General features: G+C 40.2%; 1 protein-coding gene and 1 non-coding gene across 2 annotated transcripts in view; both read right to left on the bottom strand.

Annotated features, from left to right (window-relative positions):
- Positions 1-18,120, bottom strand: part of LOC133623381 (uncharacterized) — a 110,471-nt gene extending 92,351 nt beyond the window's left edge. The window contains exon 1 of the mRNA XM_061986635.2: positions 17,765-18,120. Coding sequence (XP_061842619.2) covers positions 17,765-17,856 — 92 coding nt within the window. The 5' untranslated portion in view covers positions 17,857-18,120. The remainder of the gene's footprint in view (positions 1-17,764) is intronic.
- On the bottom strand, positions 11,587-11,659 carry trnak-cuu (transfer RNA lysine (anticodon CUU)). The gene has a single exon. It is a non-coding gene; the product is annotated as a tRNA-Lys (tRNA).
- Positions 18,121-18,487: the final 367 nt, after the last annotated feature.

Here is an 18,487-nt window from a genome sequence, read left to right as displayed (position 1 = left end):
TCAAATTTCAATGGTCAAATGTCAATGGTCAAATTTCAATGACCAAATTTCAATGACCAAATTTAAATGGTCAAATCAACGTCACAACCTGACATTGAATAAACATTGTCAAAAAGCATGTTGTTTCAACATTGTATTTGTGTTGTAAAATATTGGTTGGGAAATTAACAAAATTCAATTGTCAAATTTCAATGGTCAACTTTCAATGAACAAATTTTAATGACCAAATTTCAATGGTTAAATTTCAATGACCAAATTTCAATGACCAGATTTTAATTGTCAAATTTCAATGGTCAAATGTCAATGGTCAAATTTCAATGACCAAATTTCAATGACCAAATTTAAATGGTCAAATCAACGTCACAACCTGACATTGAATAAACATTGTCAAAAAGCATGTTGTTTCAACATTGTATTTGTGTTGTAAAATATTGGTTGGGAAATTACCAAAATTCAATTGTCAAATTTCAATGGTCAACTTTCAATGACCAAATTTTAATGACCAAATTTCAATGGTTAAATTTCAATTACCAAATTTCAATGACCAGATTTTAATTGTCAAATTTCAATGGTCAAATGTCAATGGTCAAATTTCAATGACCAAATTTCAATGACCAAATTTAAATGGTCAAATCAACGTCACAACCTAACATTGAATAAACATTGTCAAAAAGCATGTTGTTTCAACATTGTATTTGTGTTGTAAAATATTGGTTGGGAAATTACCAAAATTCAATTGTCAAATTTCAATGGTCAAATTTCAATGACCAAATTTCAATGGTCAAATTTCAATGACCAAAGTTCAATGGTCAAATAAAAAGTCAGATTCCAACATTGATTGAACATCGTCAAAAAGCATGTTGTTGCAACGTTGTATTTGTGTTGTAAAATATTGGTTGGGAAATGACCAAATTTCAATGGTCAAATTTCAATGGTCAAATTTCAATGACCAAATTTCAATGGTCAAATTTCAATGACCAAAGTTCAATGGTCAAATAAAAAGTCAGATTCCAACATTGATTGAACATCGTCAAAAAGCATGTTGTTGCAACGTTGTATTTGTGTTGTAAAATATTGGTTGGGAAATGACCAAATTTCAATGGTCAAATTTCAATGGTCAAATTTCAATGACCAAATTTCAATGGTCAAATCAATGTCACAACCTGACATTGTGAAGTGAAATGAAGTGAAATACATTTATATAGCGCTTTTCCTCAAGTGACTCAAAGAACTTTACATAGTGAAACCCAATATATAAGTTGCATTTAAAGCAGTGTGGGTGGCACTGGGAGCAGGTGGGTAAAGTGTCTTGCCCAAGGACACAACGGCAGTGACTAGGATGGCGGAAGCGGGGATCGAACCTGCAACCCTCAAGTTGCACGGCCGCTCTACCAACCGAGCTAATGGTATTACGATCCGCGGCCCGGTGGTTGGGGACCACTGCTGTAAAGGATAACGTAAAATGTATTGTCTTTTTTTATTAATTTGATGGGTAGTTTGCTGTAAAGTTAAATCTTTTTATTTAGACAAAAACATGTTTGGAAAGTATGATAATATACTGTAATATTTGTTGCAATATTGGATACTATTAAAGTTTAAAAGGTGTGCAATTTCAAACAGTACATATATTTTTTCTGTCATAATGACATGCGTTGTCAAAAAGCATATTGTTGCAACGTTGTATTTGTGTTGTAAAATATTGGTTGGGAAATGACCATAATTCAATGGTCAAATTTCAATGACTAAATTGCAATGGTCAAATTTCAATGGTCAAATAAAAAGTCAGAACCCAACATTGATTGAACATCGTCAAAAAGCATGTTGTTTCAACGTTATGTTTGAGTTGCTCAACGTCAGGACCTAATTCAACAAGTTCTCAATGTTGTTTTAATGTCCTGTTCCTGCAAGGATGTGCTTTCTTGTCTTCAAAATTCTCTAATAACGCCTCAAAAAGTAGCTAAATCTGTCAACAATGCCTTTTTTTTAAAGAGATTTTGGAGAACTCACTAAGTATTGCGACTACGGGCCCGATTTACTAAGATCCTAATACCACTAAGACTGTGTGTGCAATTGATAACTGGTGTAGACAACTTTCTGCACATTCATGATATCATGCTCCTAACTGTGTGCGATGTATTGAAACAGCAGCACACATGTATAATCCGTAACACCTTTTCTGAATCACAACATAGACAAAAAAAAAACATATGCACACAATTTTGTCAGTTAATTCTGCGTGCGGGGCTGTGATCGTATACCAGCGCATTTGTCCGTCTGGAATGACTCAAATGCAAGAAAGTGCATAAAGAAAGACATCTTTTCATGTCGGAGATATATTACAGTAATGTATTTCCTAAATGAAAAAATTAAAAAATGCCAGCAGACACTTAAACGCATCAATTGTTGTTAAGGTAACGTGCGGAGTTCCTCAGGGTTCGGTTCTTGGCCCTGCACTCTTTAGTATTTACATGCTGCCGCTAGGCGACATCATACGCAAATACGGTGTTAGCTTTCATTGTTATGCTGATGACAGCCAACTCTACATGCCCCTAAAGCTGACCAACACGCCGGATTGTAGTCAGCTGGAGGCGTGTCTTAATGAAATTAAACAATGGATGTCCGCTAACTTCTTGCAACTCAACGCCAAGAAAACGGAAATGCTGATTATCGGTCCTGCTAAACACCGACATTTATTTAATAATACCACCTTAACATTTGACAACCAAACAATTACACAAAGCGAATCAGTAAAGAATCTGGGTATTATCTTCGACCCAACTCTCTCCTTTGAGTCACACATTAAGAGTGTTACTAAAACGGCCTTCTTTCATCTCCGTAATATCGCTAAAATTCGTTCTATTTTATCCACTAGCGACGCTGAGATCATTATTCATGCGTTCGTTACGTCTCGTCTCGACTACTGTAACGTATTATTTTCGGGTCTCCCTATGTCTAGCATTAAAAGATTACAGTTGGTACAAAATGCGGCTGCTAGACTTTTGACAAGAACAAGAAAGTTTGATCATATTACGCCTATACTGGCTCACCTGCACTGGCTTCCTGTGCACTTAAGATGTGACTTTAAGGTTTTACTACTTACGTATAAAATACTACACGGTCTAGCTCCGTCCTATCTTGTCGATTGCATTGTACCATATGTCCCGGCAAGAAATCTGCGTTCAAAGAACTCCGGCTTATTAGTGATTCCCAGAGCCCAAAAAAAGTCTGCGGGCTATAGAGCGTTTTCTATTGGGGCTCCAGTACTATGGAATGCCCTCCCGGTAACAATTAGAGATGCTACCTCAGTAGAAGCATTTAAGTCCCATCTTAAAACTCATTTGTATACTCTAGCCTTTAAATAGCCCCCCTGTTAGACCAGTTGATCTGCCATTTCTTTTCTTTTCTCCTCTGCTCCCCTTTTCCTTGGGGGGGGGGGGGGCACAGGTCCGGTGGCCATGGATGAAGTGCTGGCTGTCCAGAGTCGGGACCCGGGGTGGACCGCTCGCCTGTGCATCGGCTGGGAACATCTCTGCGCTGCTGACCCGTCTCCGCTCGGGATGGTGTCCTGCTGGCCCCACTATGGACTGGACTCTTACTATTATGTTGGATCCACTATGGACTGGACTCTCACAATATTATGTCAGACCCACTCGACATCCATTGCTTTCGGTCTCCCCTAGAGGGGGGGGGGGTTACCCACATATGCGGTCCTCTCCAAGGTTTCTCATAGTCATTCACATCGACGTCCCACTGGGGTGAGTTTTTCCTTGCCCGTATGTGGGCTTTGTACCGAGGATGTCGTTGTGGCTTGTGCAGCCCTTTGAGACACTTGTGATTTAGGGCTATATAAATAAAGATTGATTGATTGATTGATTGATCAATTGAATTCACTTTAATCAACCCTATAAGTCATCCAGCAGCTATAAAATTATAAAAGGAAATTGCTGAATAGACGATATGTCTAATATTTTTTAGTTGATATGTCTAATATCTTTTAGTTGACACACACACGTAGGACGGAAGATTCTCATCAGTCCATCATCTGTCTTTGCAGCGCGGGCAGCTCTTTTCTCCCAGTCGAGTGCGTCAGTGTCAGTTTTGCACGTCCTTCTACTAAATAAAACACAAAAAAGTGCTCGCACAACGGTGATGAGTGTGATAAATCACATTACGTGCGCTCAATAATTCTATTTGCATCTCCTTCTCCCAGTATTGTGGGCGTTCTGACGATCAGCATATACTTTGCATATTAATGAAGATAGAGACTCCCTGTTCTGCTCAGTTAACAGTCGCAATCCACTTTGCACACGTTTAGTAGATCAGCTTTGCGTGTGCTATCAAGTTTGTACATGTTTTACTACAGGCAAACTTTTTGTAATTCAGGCTCAAAGTTGCTAAGTTTGAAACGACTGGGTCGCATAGTGATGCGGGTGTGGTTCTCCCAAGGATGCAGACGGCTTCGGACACAGCTTGCAGGTAGGAAAATGATTTATTTTAAATATAAATCATATGATGGATAAACAAAAAACATGCATGTAGCACAAAAGGCAAAACAAAAGGACTAGCGTGGGAGCTAGCAGGAAAAAATAGCATAGCGTGAAAAGCTAGCAGAATCAAAGTAGTCGTTAACAGTTGTATGGGAACAAACTACGAAGCCAGACTGAGTGAGGCAAGGCCAAAGACCAAATAGCCCTCTGATTAGCGCCCGGGCAACAGGTGCGCGTCCCGAACACTAACCAGAGGCAGGTGCATGTAATCGGTTGACATGGCAACTGAAAACAAACAAAATCAAGGTGCTGAAAACACGTGACTAAAACATAAACAAACTATGATCCGGGCAGCGGATCGTAACAAAGTTATCTACACTGTGTCAGTTTTGCACGTCCTTCTACTAAATAAAACGCAAAAAAGTGCTCGCAAAACGGTGATGAGTGTGATAAATCACATTACGTGCGCTAAATAATTCTATTTGCATCTCCGTCTCCCAGTATTGTGGGCGTTCTGACGATCAGCATATACTTTGCATATGAATGAAGATAGAGACTCCCTGTTCTGCTCAGTCAACAGTCGCAATCCACTTTGCACACGTTTAGTAGATCAGCTTTGCGTGTGCTATCAAGTTTGTACATGTTTTACTACAGGCAAACTTTTTGTAATTCAGGCTCAAAGTTGCTAAGTTATCTACACTGTGTCAGTTTTGCACGTCCTTCTACTAAATAAAACGCAAAAAAGTGCTCGCAAAACGGTCATGAGTGTGATAAATCACATTACGTGCGCTAAATAATTCTATTTGCATCTCCGTCTCCCATTATTGTGGGCGTTCTGACGATCAGCATATACTTTGCATATTAATGAAGATAGAGACTCCCTGTTCTGCTCAGTCAACAGTCGCAATCCACTTTGCACACGTTTAGTAGATCAGCTTTGCGTGTGCTATCAAGTTTGTACATGTTTTACTACGGGCAAACTTTTTGTAATCCAGACCCAAAGTCGCTAAATTAGCAACACTGATACCTCCTGCTATATCTTCTTATTCTCTGGCCACCAGATGCGTATGAGGTGTTTTTGGGCACCCAACGATTCAATCTGATTCTGATTCATACAGTGACGATTCGATTCAACACGATTTTCGATTCAAACGGATTCTGGCAATGTATTATTTGGTATAATAATTATAATAAAGCTTTTTCAAAACAGGTTACAGGGTAGAATTTTTCTAATTATTTTATCGATTTTCGAGAAATATGAATTGGGATAATATGAATTGGGATAATAACAATCCCAATTCAGATGTGAATCAAGGTTTTTTTTGCACCCTTAATGACGTGTGTTCCGAATCGGCATCATTATGTATGATAAAAACTACGATACAGAGCTGAATCGACAAGTGACATTCACAGACTGTCTCATTTCGGGATGGGCATTGGCCTGAAATCCATATTGCAATATATATTGCAGCCTCTTGCGATAACCAAATATATAACAATATATTATTTGGTATGAAAATAACAATAAAACCATTTTAAAACATGTTACAAATGCTCATCATTTGTCTGCTGACATATACGCTAACATATAGCTTAATTTCCGGTTGTACAGTATTATTTTCTCAAAGTTATTATTATTCTACTTGCTCATTTACTTATAGGTGGTTACTTTCTGTTACAACATGGTTCCATGTACCATACACTTCTGTTCAAATGTAATAATCACTTATTCTTCTGTTGTTTGGATAATTCATGTTAGTTTTGGCCGATACTACAAATGTGGGTATTGATCTAATACCAAGTCGTTACAGAGGTAGTATTGCTGACACTTCAAATTTTCAAGATTTTTGAATGATTGTTGTGAAATAATATCAAATACATATTTATATATTGGGCTGGGCAGCACGGTGGAACAGGGGTTAGTGCATGTGCCTCACAATACGAAGGTCCTGAGTAGTCCGGTTTTAAAGCCCTCCACAGCACAGAGTCAGCACTTCTAAAAGTTTTTAACGATATCCTCCTGTCCACTGATTCTGGTAAATATGTTGTCCTGGTGCTTTTAGATCTGTCTGCTGCGTTCGACACCGTCGACCACGCCACCTTAATCACTCGTCTTGAGAACTGTGTGGGCATTAAGGGCGCCGCCCTCAACTGGTTCCGGTCGTACCTAACCGACAGGAGTTTTTGTGTAAAAGTAGACAGTTTTATGTCGTCCACAGCTCCTTTACCACATGGGGTCCCCCAGGGCTCAATGCTTGCCCCAATTTTATTTGCGCTTTACCTTCTCCCCCTTGGTTCTATTTTTAGGAAGTACAGTATTGCATTTCATTTTTATGCCGATGATTGCCAGATTTATTTTCCCATGGCACAAAATAACACGGTTCAAAGTCTTATTGACTGCCTGCACGACATCAAAGTCTGGCTTTCAGCTAACTTCCTGAGCCTAAATGAAGATAAAACAGAAGTTATGTTGTTCGGTCCAAGTCGCTCTCCCTCCCCCAACGTTGACCTCGGCACTCTGACCCCGTATCTCAGCGACTCTGTCACAAACCTGGGGGTAAAGTTTGACTCAGATTTTAAATTCGAAAAACAAATCAGCAGCGTCGTTCAAAAAAGCTTTTATCAATTACGCCAAATAGCGAAAGTGAAACCGCTTCTATCAAGACATGATCTTGAGAAATTAATCCACGCTTTTATCTCGACTCGTCTTGACTACTGTAATGCCCTGTATGTTGGCATTAGCCAGGCCTCCCTCGCCCGCCTGCAGCTCGTGCAGAACTCTGCTGCTCGTCTGCTAACACAGACCCGCAGACGTGAGCACATCACCCCTATTTTAGCGTCCCTTCACTGGCTCCCTGTGCGTTACCGAATACATTTTAAACTCCTTTTATTTGTTTTTAAATGTCTAAACAACCTCGCGCCAACCTATCTCTCCGACCTCCTTCAGCCTTACTGCCCCACCCGATCCTTAAGATCAGCCGATCAGCTGCTGTTGACGGTCCCTGACACAAGACTGAAGCTTAGAGGTGACAGAGCTTTCGCCGTTGCTGCTCCCAAGCTCTGGAACGACCTACCCCTGAGTGTTAGACAAGCCTCCTCTCTTCCTGTTTTTAAATCTCTCTTAAAAACATACTTTTATTCCATGGCTTTTAACACTGAGTGATATCCATCCTGCAATGGCGCCCCATAATACACCTGCTGTGATCCTGTTTTTATGTTTTTATGTTTTTATTAATTCTATTTTAATTATTTATTTTTTATCGTGTTCTGTTTGTGTTGTGTTGTGTTTGCTCGGTACTCGTTTTATCTTTTAACCTGCTCATTGTACAGCACTTTGGCTACCCCTGTGGTAAATTTTAAATGTGCTTTATAAATAAAGTTGATTTGATTTGATTTGATAGTCCTGGGTTCAATCCCGGGCTCGGGATCTTTCTGTGTGGAGTTTGCATGTTCTCCCCGTGACTGCGTGGGTTCCCTCCGGGTACTCGGGCTTCCTCCCACCTCCAAAAACATGCACCTGGGGATAGGTTGATTGGCAACACTGAATTGGCCCTAGTATGTGAATATGAGTGTGAATGTCTGTCTATCTGTGTTGGCCCTGCGATGAGGTGGCAACTTGTCCAGGGTGTACCCCGCCTTCCGCCCGAATGCAGCTGAGATAGGCTCCAGCACCACCCCAAAAGGGACAAGCGGTAGAAAATGGATGGATGGATATTTATATTAGTTCTACTACTGGCTATAAAGCACTTCTGTGTCCAGGGACATATTTTTTGAGAGTGTGGTATAGATACTGACTATGCGTTGGGGTGTGTATGCTACTCTATGTGAATGGTGCAAGACGGTGTGAAGAATTAACAATGTAAATAATACCAGAGGTTGTTGTATGTGCGTGTTGGATGAATCCTTCGACAGACCAGAAGGGCAAGGCAAGAAGACAGTCCGTGGACAAGTGAAAGGTTGGGGGCTGGAGAGAGGCAACGTGGTCCGTGTCCAAGCGGGGGTCGAGGATCGAGGGAAGCAGTCCAGAATCTGGTGGGAAGTCCAGGCACCCAGCTCGATCACGGGAAACAGAGGGAACATACGAGGAGTGAATTACGTTCCGGCACTGGATCTTTGTGTCCGCTGGTCTTGATTCCGTCTGCCCTCATCAGACCCCAGGTGCGCCGATTGTTGATTGCATGCAGCCGTGCAGGCGCGTGGCCGCGATGCGGGAAGAGCGAGCAGGGGCGTGTCCCGGCGCGCTTCCAGCGGAGGTGCCGGCAGCGCTTGCAGCAGATGACATGCGGGATTGCGCATGTGCCGTGACACCTCCAGTGAGAATGATACGTGTAAAAAAACAGTTTATTTACCGCCATGAAGGTGAGGATTGCTGACTTGGAAATTTGCACTGTGGCGGCACGTTAGCCACTTGCGAGAATTGCGTTAAGGATGCGTTTGTTCGCTTGCCACTGTAAAATATGCGGGGTACAGCTAAAAAGTGACATGCATGATCATGATATAACGATTATTCATTACTATTATTAAAAATAATTATAATAATTATATCATCTGCAAACGTATGTCATTTATAACTTACAGTATATCGCCCAGCTCTAGTCCAATTATAATACGTTTCTGAGCACAAAATGTTGTTTCTCAATGAAACCTATTAACTAAAGGTAGTTTATTGGTTGGCTGGATTATGCAAATTAATTTTCACATTCATGTGGCATATTATCTGTTTATTATTTCAATTTGCTTGTTGTTTTTTTACCACCATCCCCATTTTGGATGGTGGTAAACAAATACATGGATACGCAGAAAGTGGGGGTCGATGAAGATGTAAACATTCTTTATCATGCAAATACCTAATTATGTGTCCTTTGAGCGCAAGTATAAGATCCCCGATGAGACTCCAGTTGACCTTTTGTCTGCCGTGACATACTGTATGTGAGACCTGCAACCTGACCGCCTCGCACCTGCTCATCGCCATGGCGACACCTCCAAACAACACCCGTCTCGGATTCAGGGTTCCACACTCTTTTATTTCATTCTATTTTCACATTCAAGCCAGCACACACAGACCTGCTGTCCTTCTGGATGAATTAAGGTATCCTTAATTACAAGTTGTGGCTCAGCCAAAACCCAGCTACATGTGTGCTCATGTGGGAGCGGAGCATGGATGACGTCCAGCTCTGTTTCATCTCCCCCTGCCCTCTTTCTTCCTGCGCTCCACTCGTCTTTCAATGACGCTATGCAGACTCGAGTCGCGCGAGCTAACCTTGACGAGCGAGCAACTGGAAAGAAAGCATGCAGGAAATGTTGACTTCCCTCTCTTTAGTCCGTGTTCATTATCGTGCTGCTGGCGAGTGGACCCCATGCGGTACCTTTGTAATGATGTCCACTAATCCTCTCATTGGATTGTTTGGCTTTGCAATCTGCTGCCTGGCTAACAATCCTGCATACATAAACAACACCCGCGATGGACTGTGAGGGACAACAATGAAGTCATGAGTCAAAGCAAAGACAAAAGCTTATTGCTGGACACTATCAAAGCCAGGCCTATCCTAATGTTTGGCCTTGAGGGGCTCCAGCTCCAAATGAGAAATGACACCTTGGAACATTAAAACCAATGTTGGCAGGAAAAATAAGACCCCAAAAGTGTGAACCTCCATCGCCCTGAATGTCAGCGTATCACACAAAACCTTGGTGAGAAAATAAGAAGAAATATGCAGTAGAAATTAAAAGGGTTGTACGGTATACCCGTACTGGTATAGTATTGCGGTACTAATGAATCAAAATCGGTACTATACTTTGTTTGAAAAGTACCGGTTCGCCATATTTTTTTTAACATCGGCATGTCGTCGTCACGTCGTGACATTGCTGGTTTTACGAGCAGAGGAGCATGTTCGGCAGCGCACAATCACTGAGCACTTACAAGCAGACACAGTGTGTAGACAGAAAAGGGAGAATAGACGCATTTTGACTTAAAAACTAAGGATAAAGGTGAAGTTATAACACTGAAACGCCCTCAGGAAGAGGTGCTTTAAGACATGGCTAGCTAGCTAGCAGCTAATGTCCATCCGCAATCGGCAATGTTTTAGCTTCTTCTAAATCACTAATCCTGGCCTCCATAGCGACAAATAAAGTGAGTTTTTTTACAAGTACCATTATCACTGCAGGACGAGGAATAGCTCACAACGTAAACAAATGCCATGGCTGGATCTACACCTGACATCCACTGTAATTATACCAAGTACAAGAATCTATCTAGTCGATAATAGTATGTTTACATCAATATTTTTTATCGTCACAAAATCTTTTTTATTTTTATTTTTTATTCATATTATATTCATTATATTATATTCACATCCGAATCATGATTGTTATTCAGCTCGATTCTAAATGGACTTGTAGTTTAAAAAAATGTATATAAAAAAAAGTATTTTTTAAATAAGTTTTTAGGCCATCTCCATTAAGGGTTCACAAAAAAACGATTCTCATCCGAATTGCATTTATTATTCATCCTGGTTGTAAATGGGTTCAACATTTAAAAAAATTGTTTTAAAACAATTTTCTTTTTTTTTTAAACAAGAATATTTTTTTTTTTTAAAGACGTCTTTAGGCTTTCTCCATGCAACCAAAAGGAAATCTGAAAAAGTTTGATTATTACTAGTATACCAAAAATTAGAATCGGTTGGAATCGAGAACCGCATTGAATTGAGAATCGATTTTGAATCGAATCGTTACTCCAGGAATCGGACTGGGATCGACCCGTTAGATGCCCAAGGATTCACACCCCTAAACCTGACGTCACCAACAGAAGACTGGAGGCAATTTGATATTGCATATTATGTGTTTGAGTAGCATATTCATCCCGAAGTATATCATTTTCGAGCGGATTTTGAAGAAATTATCAAATATGTCTGCCAGGTGTGTTGTTGTAAGTTGTAGCAAAACAACTGAAGAAGGTGTCAACCTGCATACATTTCCAAATCATGGAAATATGAAGATTTGTATTGTCACATGTACAACGTACGTTTGTATGTAGTCTATGCAGACCCGTTCTCTTTTAAGGAGCAGTGGTTAGCCATCGAGTAGCGCCTGGGGAAAATGTTAACGCCCAACGTGGGGCTCGAACCCACGACCCTGAGATTAAGAGTCTCATGCTCTACCGACTGAGCTAGCCGGGCATGGAAAAGTAGTTCTCTTGCCAGAAATCAAGTAAAGTGTGACCTCTCCAATCAGATTGACTCACACAGAATGTGACAGACCAAGCGAGAGGAGTGTAATTTGCAGCGATCACTTTCAAGATTCTGACTTCGAAAGGGAATGTTTTTAATCTGAGTTTTTATGGGGAAAAAAACCCGTCAAAAGCTGTTGAAAAAAAACAGAAAGAGGAACTGACTCGATGCTCAAAAAGGCTAGTATTCTATTGTGTGTCCTCTTCTATTGATGATTTCTTGAAGATGCTTGAGCATGAGGAAACACAGACTATGGTGTTTATGGAAGGTCAGGAAAGTCAAGAAATTATTATTTTGTATTTATTTTTCACTAATATAATTAGCCAGTGTTGAAGTAATCATGGATCAGGGCGACAAAAACATGCGCTGAAGTGATCAAACGAATACTTCTACATGTCTTTATCCACGTTGTCTATGCGGGGAAATGAGCTCCAGTTCTGTAGATGACGTCACACCAAGAGGGGGCGACATCGAGTCTGCCGATGGAAAGGGGGCGTTTCAAGTAGTTCGTTGTCTACCGAGTACTCAAAACCTAATTGATGTTATTGGAAATGTCTGCCAGATGAATTTTCCGAAGCAAAAAATACATATAGAGGACTTCTTAGTAAATTTGGACGCTATGGGCCCTTTAATGGTTGCAAAGAGTTGTTACAGTGGTTAACCACTTTTTTACACTTACAATAACGACTGTCTGTTATCAAAGTTGTCACAGCATTTTCACAGGGGTTAACTTATTTGTACACTTGCAATAAACTTAGTAAATATGATGCATGAAAACAATGCAACATATTTTTACACTAGCATTTACCAAAAAATCATGATGTTACTTTGACTCTCGAAGAGATTACGAGGTCGACCAGTGTCCTAAAACAAAAAAATTGTGTTGGAACAGCGAGAGAAGTGGGACATGTAAAGGGGCGGAGTCTAGTTCTTTACAGCATGATATTGATTATATTGCCTCACACTGATGTTTCTAATATTTTGCCCCTTTCATATGTGATGAGGTACAGTAACTACGATGTTATAGACTTCAGCTGGTAATGCAACCAAGGATGGGTACCGTTCACATTTGAACCGATACGGTACCGATTCCCGCTACCTGGAAATCGATAACGGTACCAATGTTCGCTACTTCTGTGTGTGTGTTAAATAATGTCAATTGTTTTATAATAACATTTTATTTTGTAATGTAACATTTGAAAATGAGCTAAATATGATAAATGTGCTATACAGTTTTTATATGTGGTTTTGTTATAACTTTAGTCTCATTTGCAATGCAGTTGCACTTCCAAGATGTTAGATGGCAGTACTGTACAAGCCAGGGATTCTCAAACAGAGTCACTTAATTAAATATTCAATCAGAGTGTTGCTGTTCAAACTCTATGTAATGTTACAGTGGCCAAAAATATTAAATATACTTGTTAAATAAAACATCTGCCTTGTTTTTAATGAGTATTTAGGCCTACTACGCTGCTGTATTTTAATAATGGTCATTATGGTGGTACATGGAAAGCCAAGGGTTTTCTGAGGTGGTACTGGGTGAAAACAGTTTGACAACCACTGGTTTAGGCTATCTGTGGTATGTTGCAGAAGCAGACTGTATTATGTTGCACCCTACAAAGTGTTTGTACTGTAAGTAGTGTGCTTATTACACACAGGCTGTTTGATTGTAACATTCATCTTAGTCGTGGTTTTCATTAGCAAATTTAGAGGTGTTGAAATCGCCAATGCGAGTAGTAGCCGGTCTCTGGACAATCCAATTAGCATCAAGCTAGCGCATTTTGGGAAAGGGGCGCCTTACCTTACGTTGGAGCGTTTTCTACCAAGCATAGTTGCTTTGTTAGTGTTGAAAATGGCAACGTTACTTAGAGGGAGTGTGGCGGAGCCCGCCCTGAATGATGCTTAAGTGATCGTTAACTTGAGCCGCTGTTTGGTCTGCAACCCGACATGACGTCACGTGCAACAAAGGTAGCAAGATATGGCACCGTTTGATTTTACGTGACTTTAAAACCCGGTACTACCTACGGAATTTGTTCGGAGCTTAGAAAAGTACCTATTTCTGTGCCCACCCCTACATGTAACAATAATAAATATATAAGTATTAATAATGGATTTGTGCAGGTGTGCCTAATGTTATGCAGTCATGGCTGCCATCATCTCTCGATGAGCTTCAAGAGGTAGTCACCTGAAATGGTTTTGACTTCACAGGTGTGCTTGAAGCTCATCCAGAGAATGCTAAGTGTGTGCAAAGCAGTAATCAGAGCAAAGGGTGGCTATTTTGAAGAAACTAGAATATAAAACGTGTTTTCAGTTATTTTACCTTTTTTTGTTAAGTACATAACTTAAACTGGATTAGAAGTTATTTAACGAACAGGAAACAATATGTGAAGCTAGGCGAACACACGTCTACAACGGTAAATATATCCTGTGGTGTACCTCAGGGATCAATACTAGGACCAAAATTGTTCAACCTCTATATAAATGACATTTGTAAAGTTACAAAAGATTGAAAGTTAGTATTATTTGCGGATGATACAACAGCGTTTTGTTCGGGAGAGAACACACAGAAAAGATAATACAAATAATAAGAGAAGAAATTAACAAATTAAAAAGATGGTTTGACAAAAACAGACTATCTTTGAATCTCAGTAAAACTAAATAATGCTATTTGGTAACAGTAGAAGAGAAAGTCAAACACAAATACAAATAGACGGAGTAAATATTGAAGGGGTAAAAGAAAACACATTTTTGGGTGTAATAATAGATGATAAAATGACTTGGAAATCTTATGTGAAAAATATACAACATAAAGTAGCAAGAAACACGTCAACAATGAATAAAGCAAAACATGTGTACCCCGCCTACCGTCCGAATGCAGCCCGAATGCAGCTGAGATAGGCTCCAGTGACCCCCCGCAACCCCAAAAGGAACCAGCGGTACAAAAATGAATGGATGGATGGATGTTCTAGACCAAAAATCACTTCATGTTCTTTACTGCTCGCTAGTGTTACCATATCTGAGTTATTGTGTAGAAATATGGGAAACAACTACAAATGTGAGCTTCATTCACTAACTGTGTCACAAAAAAGATCAATTAGAATAATACATAATGTTGGATATAGAGAACATACAAACCCCTTTATTTACTGAATTGAAAATACTGAAATTCCATGACATAGTGAATTTGCAAACAGCTAAAATGATGCACAAAGCAAACTATAACCTCCTACTCAAGAATGTACAACAATTATTCTCAACGAAAGAGGAGAAATATAACCTTAGAGCAAATGTAATTTAAAACATTTGTACGCACTTACAACACTTAAGACCTTCAATATATCAGTATGTGGAATTAAATGATGGAATGGATTAAGCAAATAAATCAAACAATGTACTAATATGATCCACTTCAAGAAACTCTTCCAACTTAAAGTGTTTACAAAATACGAAGAAGTAGAACAATGATAAATATTCTGAATTTATTTCATCCATCCATCCATTCATTTTCTAGATAATATTATTTATCTCACCATATGAAATATAACTTACTTCACTAATTATTATTTATTTATTTTTATTGTTATTACTTATGGAGTATATTGTGAATAAATTGAGAACAGGATTTGAACAAACGTTTTACCAACTGCTATGTAAAGGAAAAGGGTAGGATTAAATAAGCTCTGCTTCTTCCTACTCCTTTTCAAGCATGTTGAATAGAGAAACTGGAAATTGTGATGCATCATGTTGTATGCATGCATGTTCCGAATGAACTCAAACTCAACTCAACTCATCATAACTCCATGTGTTCATTCATAGTTCTGATGCTTTCAGTGACAATCTACAATGTAAATAGTCATGAAAATAAAGAAAACACATTGAATGAGGAGAAGGTGTGTCCAAACTTTTGGCCTGTACTGTATTTTTTTTTCTGTCAAAATGGAAGAAATTCAATTACAAACCCTGTTTCCATATGAGTTGGGAAATTGTGTTGGATGTAAATATAAACGGAATACAATGATTTGCAAATCCTTTTCAACCCATATTCAATTGAATGCACTACAAAGACAAGATATTTGATGTTCAAACTCATAAACTTTATTTTTTTTTTGCAAATAATAATGAACTTAACACGTGCCAAAGTAGTTGGGAAAGGGCATGTTCACCACTGTGTTACATCACCTTTTCTTTTAACAATACTCAATAAACGATTGGGAACTGAGGAAACTAATTGTTGAAGCTTTGAAAGTGGAATTCTTTCCCATTCTTGTTTTATGTAGAGCTTCAGTCGTTCAACAGTCCGGGGTCTCCGCTGTCGTATTTTACGCTTCATAATGAGCCACACATTTTCAATGGGAGACAGGTCTGGACTGCAGGCGGGCCAGGAAAGTACCCGCATTCTTTTTTTACGAAGCCACGCTGTTGTAACATGTGCTGAATGTGGCTTGGCATTGTCTTGCTGAAATAAGCAGGGGCGTCCATGAAAAAGACGGCGCTTAGATGGCAGCATATGTTGTTCCAAAACCTGTATGTACCTTTCAGCATCAATGGTGCCTTCACAGATGTGTAAGTTACCCATGCCTTGGGCACTAATGCACCCCCATACCATCACAGATGCTGGCTTTTGAACTTTGTGTCGATAACAGTCTGGATGGTTCGGTTCCCCTTTGGTCCGGATGACATGATGTCAAATATTTCCAGAAACAATTTGAAATGTGGACTCGTCAGACCACAGAACACTTTTCCACTTTGCATGAGTCCATCTTAGATGATCTCGGGCCCAGAGAAGCCGGCGGCGTTTCTGGATGTTGTTGATAAATGGCTTTCGCTTTGCATAATAGAGCTTTAACTTGCACTTACAGATTTAGCGACAAACTGTATTTAGTGACAGTGGTTTTCTGAAGTGTTCCTGAGCCCATGTGGTGATATCCTTTAGAGATTGATGTCGGTTTTTGATACAGTGCCGTCTGAGGGATCGAAGGTCACGGTCATTCAATGTTGGTTTCCGGCCATGCCGCTTACGTGGAGTGATTTCTCCAGATTCTCTGAACCTTTTGATGATATTATGGACCGTAGATGTTGAAATCCCTAAATTTCTTGCAATTGCACTTTGAGAAATGTTGTTCTTAAACTGTTTGACTATTTGCTCACGCAGTTGTGGACAAAAGGGTGTACCTCGCCCCATCCTTTCTTGTGAAAGACTGAGCATTTTTTGGGAAGCTGTTTTTATACCCAATCATGGCACCCACCTGTTCCCAATTAGCCTGCACACCTGTGGGATGTTCCAAATAAGTCTTTGATGAGCATTCCTCAACTTTATCAGTATTTATTGCCACCTGTCCCAACTTCTTTGTCACGTGTTGCTGGCATCAAATTCTAAAGTTAATGATTATTTGCACAAAAAAAATGTTTATCAGTTTGAACATCAAATATGTTGTCTTTGTAGCATATTCAACTGAATATGGGTTGAAAATGATTTGCAAATCATTGTATTCCGTTTATATTTGCATCTAACACAATTTCTCAACTCATATGGAAACGGGGTTTGTACATTTAGTGAGAAAATATTAAGTACTATTTTGACACATATCATTTCCAGGTGTTTGCGGGCCAGATCTGGCCCCTGGGGCCTTGAGTTTGACACCCGGCGCACTACTAATAAAAATACATTAAAACTGCAATGTATTATTTTCTATACAAACTAACATGGGATCATTTTCTGGAGGCTTTAATAAAACATGACCAAAAAGAACCAGAAACCTGAGGATGGCAGCAAAGGATCCAGCCTCAGGTTACCTTGAGGGAGAGGAGGCCAAGGGAGGGAGGTGAGTCATGCAGTGGCTGCGCTCTGCGTGCGTAATGAGCGACCCACCATCCCCTCCTCTCATACAGGCAGGCAGGTCTGCTAAATGCTCTTCAAAATTGCATGCATTAATAAGTGACAACTCGTAAACAGAATCCACGTTACGTTTGCAGACCAACACTTTTACGCAATGGATTACTGGCCAATTGCGCAACTATGTGGACGTCTAGTTCGTGCACTTTTCTGCAACTCACCAGTTGGTGGAGGAGCGCTGGTTAAGGATGTCCTCCTTGGCCGTGAGCAGAGAGAGGCTGTAGGTGTCCAGGTTGACAGTTTGCATGCTCATGATGGCGCCCCGAGTCTCCAAGACCACTCCTGCAGGCTCGTCTCTTTGGGTCCCCTTACTTGTGACACTGGGGGTCCGACTATTTGCTGGAAGCAGGCAGCCACAGCGGAGCAACGTCCTCGCCCTCAACAAAAGAGGGAGGCCACAACAACAACAACAACAACAACAACAAAAAAGAAACACGTCCACGAAAATCTACACGCAGGTTGCATGCAATTGGGCTCAGGTTTCAAACGTGGGAAGAGGCTGCGCGTCCCAGCGTGGATGAGACCGTGCACACTGGGCTTTGTGCAAAAAGAGGGAGGAATAAGTTCTCAGCAAAAAGCCCCACCTCCTGTTGAGTGAGTGGAAAGCGTAATGACTTCACTGCCTGACACACACACACACACACACACACACACACACACACACACACACACACACACCCTTCATAACGCACTGAGCACAGCTAACAACAAGGAGTACCTTGGAAAGCTGCTGCATCTGCGTGCGTCACCATCATTACAAAAAAAAAAAGAAGTTAGTTCCGGGAATTAACAGCTGTGGCTGTAGGCAACCTCCTAATGGAGTTTTTATTCACACTACAAGATGACAGTAACATAAGCGGGCCAGCATCCGCCAGCTTTCTCTA

The sequence above is a fragment of the Nerophis lumbriciformis genome, linkage group LG12, assembly GCF_033978685.3.
Source record: "Nerophis lumbriciformis linkage group LG12, RoL_Nlum_v2.1, whole genome shotgun sequence".
Classification (NCBI taxonomy): Eukaryota; Metazoa; Chordata; class Actinopteri; order Syngnathiformes; family Syngnathidae; genus Nerophis; species Nerophis lumbriciformis.
This window is presented reverse-complemented; position numbering and strand designations above follow the sequence as displayed.